Raw genomic sequence first — 5,705 nt, 5'->3', positions numbered from 1 at the left:
GGTCATAGTTTTAGGACACCTGGACTAAAGCATTCTCAGGACACTTTGAAATTCATCTCTGTCACCCTCCACATGTGTGCCTTGTTGTTCTTTTCCTACTGACTAGCTCCTAAGCTTCTCTCATTCTCAAGTTAGAACACGGCTTCTGAAAGCTCTGAACTTCCATGTCACAAGTTAAAGTTCAAACTCTCTTTCCCAGTCCTAATACTGAATCCTTATGGATGTTGTCTAGCCTTGCTTGGATCAGGTGTTTGCCTGTAGACTAATCAGCTGTGGCCAAAATTCTGGATCTTGCTGTATGAACAGGGCTTTGGGGCACCATACATACAATCTCTTGGATCAGAGCAGAGTAACAGATTCCAGAAAGGAGACGGGCAGACAACCTAAGAGAGTCCCTTGCTGTATTCATTCAAACCTGTATTTTCTGCCCTATCCCCTATATGTCTCCTCAATTCCTTCTGAAGCAAAATCAACTCCTCGCTGTTCTCACATACTCTGCATATTCTCACCTATCTGCCAGCAGAAATTCTACTCATCTTTAAAGTCTCTCCTAAAAGGTCACTCTTTCCCTCTCTTTCTTCTATATCCACACAACACTCTATTGGTACAGTGTTTCTTGTTCTGTTGCTATTTCTGTACCTTTTTCTTTTGCAGATAATAGGTGCTCTGCTGACTGAGAAAATGACTTATTCAACTTTCATCTACTTGGGTACCTTTCAGAGACTAGACTATGAGTCCCTATTTGTTGAGTTTAACTATATCTTCAACTGAATAATTTCAAAATGAAGAAAATGTTGATTTTTATAAAGTTGCATTTATACAGGAAACTAGTATCTACCTTTAAGAAAATTATGTTAAGTTTTATATTCATTTCATAATATTCATATTATGGTAGCCAATTTAAAATACACTTGCAGAAAGATGGTAATTACAGCAAAACATTTAAAATTATTGAATACTAAGAAGAAATAAGGCTCATTAAAGTTGTATCTTTTGTTATTGTATTAAAGTAAAAGGAAATACTACAGAAATGACAATAGGAAAGGTTATAAACTTGAAATAGTCAAGTTTTAAAAAGCAAATGCTCCAAAATGATTATTTGTGTAAGAGTTTTCCAAAAGCCAGAAACCTCATCATGTAATTTCTTTCTTTCTAGAACTATTAATTAACATTGTTCCCAGAACTCTGCTAAACTCCCCTGCTGAAAGGAAGAAAGTAAATACAGTACTGAAGGGAAAATTGGTTCATTTCCACGAAACTGTGAGAAGCTTGCTATTTTGTAACACAGAAGCACTTGCTAAAGAACAATTCCTAAACTATTAGCAACGACATAAAAGCTTCCTCTTGGGATACTACGCTGGAATGTGCAGCAGGACTGAAAAAAGCACAGATTTGGCTCAACTGTAAATATTAGGTGCAGAGGCAAAGCCATTGTGTGAGGTAGAGGGTGGGGTGGGTGGGGTCCCGATTCCCAAAGTTGATATAAGGATTCTGATTTCGCTCGGTATTTATTTTTACTGCAATTACAGTTTTGCTAAGAAAAATAAAGTATCAGTTGTGCTCTCATCTGGGTTTCTAATTTTCAATGTCTACAGAAAAAGAAAACCTCTCATTTATCTAAAAGAATCATCTTTCTCCAATCTCCACAGTCGCTGGGAAAAGAGAGGCGCGCCGTGCTCCACTGCCCGCCCAGGGAGAGCCGGACCCACCCCAACCCGCCGGCCACAGATCGCTGGGGCTTGCCCAACTCAGACGCCTCTAAGACGATCGTGTCTGTTGGCGTTTCTGGGTGGGGATGCTCCAAAACCAGAAAACCACAACGCAGAACCTAAGCTTGGACTTCGAACCAAGCCCTTTTGCCTAGTTTTCTTTTTCCTCGTCTCGCTGGCAACCTCGCCTCCCCTAGTCATAGCCTTTCCCCCTCCTCGGGCTCCCTTCCAGCCAGCCACCTGCGCGCGTACGGCATTGACGCGCAATAAGCAGGCAACCTGAAGGCGCTTAGTCCACCAGCTACTCCAGAGACCGACCGAAACTACAACTCCCATCATGCCCCGCGCCAGCTCCCCTCCCAACCCCCAATCCCCGCTTAGCCAACTCCCTCGGCCGGCGGCCGGGAGGCGCTGAGCTTTTATCGCGGACCCGGCGAGAGGGATCCAGATCCGGGCGATCTTACCCGAAGGGAGCGCTGTGCCCGGTGCGGCCGCTGTTCTCAGCTGAGTTCTGCCTCCGCGTCTGTGCCAGCCTAGAGCCGGCAGGGGCAGACGGTGCGTCCCAGCACGGCGAGAGGATGGTCATCCGCGTGTTCATCGCCTCCTCCTCTGGCTTCGTGGCGGTGAGCGCGGCGGGGACCAGCCGCGAGACGGGGTCGGGATCGAGTGTGCGGGGGTAGGGGGCGCCGGGCGCGTGTCCCGCGGGCGCCGCGCTGCGCTCGCCCTTGAGCGTCTCGGCGCGCCGCACGTCCGGCCGCGCGAGCCGGCGCCCGGCAGGTGATCCATCACACTTAGACAACAATGAAAAGGGCGGGAGCAAAGGTGGGTGGGGGACTCCGGGATCGCCCACAAGCCCACCCTGCGCCGCCCGAGAGCGAGACAGCTCGGGAACCCCCCAGCTCCAGTTGTGTGGCTTAGGAATTTGGGGAAGGGGTGGTCCAAGAACTTCGGGGGTTCCGCTTTCCTTGGTGTTAATGCTTCCCGATTTGGGACGTTCAGCCTGGTTATGTATGTTCGGGAGCCTTTTCGCGTGCTTGATTTGCTATCTTACCTCTTGAATGAAACAAATTTAAGTGGGAATTGCTCCCCACCCTCCCTTTCCCACCAACTATATTTCTTTAGTTTTATACCTGCGCTAAGAAAACGGTAAACCAGGTTTTTCCTGTCGTGCCAGGATTTTGTTTGCTTTGTCTTTTTAATTTTTTTTTTTTTTTGCCTCCGGTACTATAAATATCTTTACATATTTATGTAAATGTTTGTGTTTAGTTTCCCCTTGTAATGTGGTTAAATTGATCTTTGGGGCATATAAAATTGTTGTCTCTTTGATTATTTTAACCCCCCACCCCTTTGTTTTGGTCGATATTCTTGAATGTTTTTAGGAAGAATTTTTTTTTTTTTTTTAGAGAGAAGTTAAATAGCTATATGTCAGACTTCAAGGAAAATTCAGAAGTATACTTGATAGCCAACTGAGTAAGACAGGTGGTGAAATGTTTTACATTAAGACTGGTTTCCTTAGCTAAGAGTTAAACTATAGTTTTAAGAGGCTCTTTAATGAGATATGTAATCAAATACGTCAAAAAGTGTAATATGAATTGCTTAAAATTTGGTATGGCTGTTGCCTGCCCAGCAACTCAACTGTATCGTCCCCAAATTTGTTTCCGAAGCAGGTGGGATGGAGGATGGAATAAAATATTCTTTGTAAATCCTTATAAACCATTAAAGCTTTTTATTTAAAAAGAAATCAACACTGTAGTACAAAAAAAAAAAAAAAAGCCTCTCTTTTGCATTAGGAACAATAGATGGAGAACACCAACTTATCTTTATATGCAGGCATGCTCTCCTCCCAGACCCCTGATAGTTTTGGTTACTTCTAGTTTTTTGTGGTTGCTTAGTCAACCTGCCTTTTATAGACTTCTCTACTGAAGCTACACTTCATGTGTTTGGAGACCCATACTGTTTTGTGGATTTTTTTCAAATGCATTCCTTCATGAGAATGCTACGAAGCTTTAGGTTTCACCACCAACTTACATGCTTCAATAATTGTTCCAGTAGCATTTTATTGATTGTGCAAGGGATGCTTTATATTAAGAAGTCTAGGCTGTGCTGGACAAATCAGAGTCAAAACTTGAAGTAATTACTTGGCTTATCCTGTCAGTAGGTAGTATATCAAGTTAGTTCTGCAACCTTTCATCACTGTTTCCTCAATTCCATTAACAATTAGATGCCTTTTTAATTTTTAAATTTAATGTTATGTGTTTCGCATATGAAGCTAGGCTTAAGAGACGTGAGTTTATCTTCTGTAGAATGAAGGATGGTGGTGAGTAACTCAGAATTGTGCTCTAGCTTTGACTTCATCAGTTGGGTAAATGCAGATGAATCCTCGTAACAGTTTCTTTTACTTTAACAATATATATTTTAGCTTTAAAATGAATTTGTTTTTTCCTTCAGTGTTTTACTGTGATTTCTCAGGTCTCTTCACTTCCCACCTGGTAGTGTGTGTTCTCACGTGGTTTGATCTGAGCTGGAAGACATACATTGTTATCACATACGTATAGCCTAGAAACACTAGGTACTTTAATGGACCCAATCTTTTCATGTCTCAATCAGTCCTCAGTCATTGAGTCTCTCCAATATCTCCTATATCAGTACAGTTTTTCTGTAATTATGTATTACATAAAGTATGGCAACTTTATGTTTACATGCAAGAATAATGATTTCCAAAAGATAATGAAACTGTTTAGGTCAACCGTTGGGCTGGGGAGGCTAATGGGTCTTATAGCATTAAGCTATATTAAGCTTTGGTGGCATAACCGTAATGTTTTCCTTTTATTAGTGTTGTCTTGACCATTGGCACTGTTTTTTTTTTTGGTGATGAACCATGACCAGCCAGTGCATGGAAGAACAAATAATTTTATTCTCAAGTCAGTTTGATTTTAGCTGAAATTTATTAAACCTCAAGGAAAGAATGTGACTAGAATTTGACTTAGCTAAATAAGTCCCAGGATTTTCCAAAAAGGTGCTCTGCTTCAATCAGCAATAGATTAAAACAATCTATTTAGAGTAAAAGTCCTCATATCTTGTACTGATTTCCCTGAACTCTCTGGCTTCATCACAGAAGCTAGTAGTTGGAATAATTGACACCAAAGTGTGATTGCCCTTTTATCTACCCCAGCTCCAGGTAAAATCTGCTTTTACTAGGAAATGAAAGCGATGCCGCATTATAATCTATGGATACCTGAAAAATCAGATTTGCTATGCAGCTGATAATGTTGCTGTCATTCATATTTTAGTGAAGGACATTTTATTTCAGTCTTAAGAAAATAGTACATTCATAGAAGTGCCATTTAATAATATAATTTATTCTGGTTGTACACTTGAAAGGGGAGGTCTCAGTAACTTTATCCAGGAAATGTATTAATATGAATTTTTAATTTAAAAATATTGAAATCAGTCAATTACTTCATTCATTCAATAAGTATTTTCTAAGTATTGGCTGCTTAGCCAGCTTTGTCCTTGGTTTTTTGGGGAACTGGAGGAAATTTGAGGGTGTGGTCTCTGTCCTTCAGAAATTCAGGTGAAGACCAGGTGGGGAGATAAGATAGGAAAAGTGAAACCACCAGTAATAAAGTATAGTCCAAGGACACATGCCACTTTCAGGAACATTCTTACCAGAGATAGAAATAATATAGGCAGCAGAGGGATGCATTGCAGGATGTCAGATAAGGAGGAAATGTGCCAGAAATCATGAAATATGCATGTGGGAGCCTTAGGCAGATGGCAGGGAGAGGGATTGAGTTAGATTTGGAGCCTGGGAGAGAGTGCATGAGCCCACCTTGTCGAGGCTGGAAAGGGAGGCACTTTGGGAGAGAGCAGGCAGGAGAGGTCCCTGTGGACTTCTTTTGAAGACAGGGTAGACTCTAAGTCCTTAAAAGAAGCTCATGATAACAAACTCCACAGTGCTCAGCATTTCAGAGATGCCTTCTTCTGTATCTGCAG

The 5,705-nt window shown here is 41.9% G+C and overlaps 1 protein-coding gene across 1 annotated transcript in view; it reads left to right on the top strand.

Moving 5' to 3' along the window:
• The first annotated feature begins 2,079 nt into the window (after window positions 1-2,079).
• Window positions 2,080-5,705, top strand: part of SH3BGRL2 (SH3 domain binding glutamate rich protein like 2) — a 53,625-nt gene continuing 49,999 nt past the window's right edge. Inside the window, exon 1 of the mRNA XM_011364905.2 lies at window positions 2,080-2,332. Within this exon, the coding sequence (XP_011363207.1) occupies window positions 2,288-2,332 (45 nt within the window). The 5' untranslated portion in view covers window positions 2,080-2,287. The remainder of the gene's footprint in view (window positions 2,333-5,705) is intronic.

This window comes from Pteropus vampyrus, unplaced genomic scaffold (genome assembly GCF_000151845.1).
Source record: "Pteropus vampyrus isolate Shadow unplaced genomic scaffold, Pvam_2.0 Scaffold102, whole genome shotgun sequence".
Taxonomy (NCBI): Eukaryota; Metazoa; Chordata; class Mammalia; order Chiroptera; family Pteropodidae; genus Pteropus; species Pteropus vampyrus.
Note: the sequence above shows the minus strand (reverse complement) of the source record. Positions and strands in the feature narration are given on the sequence as shown.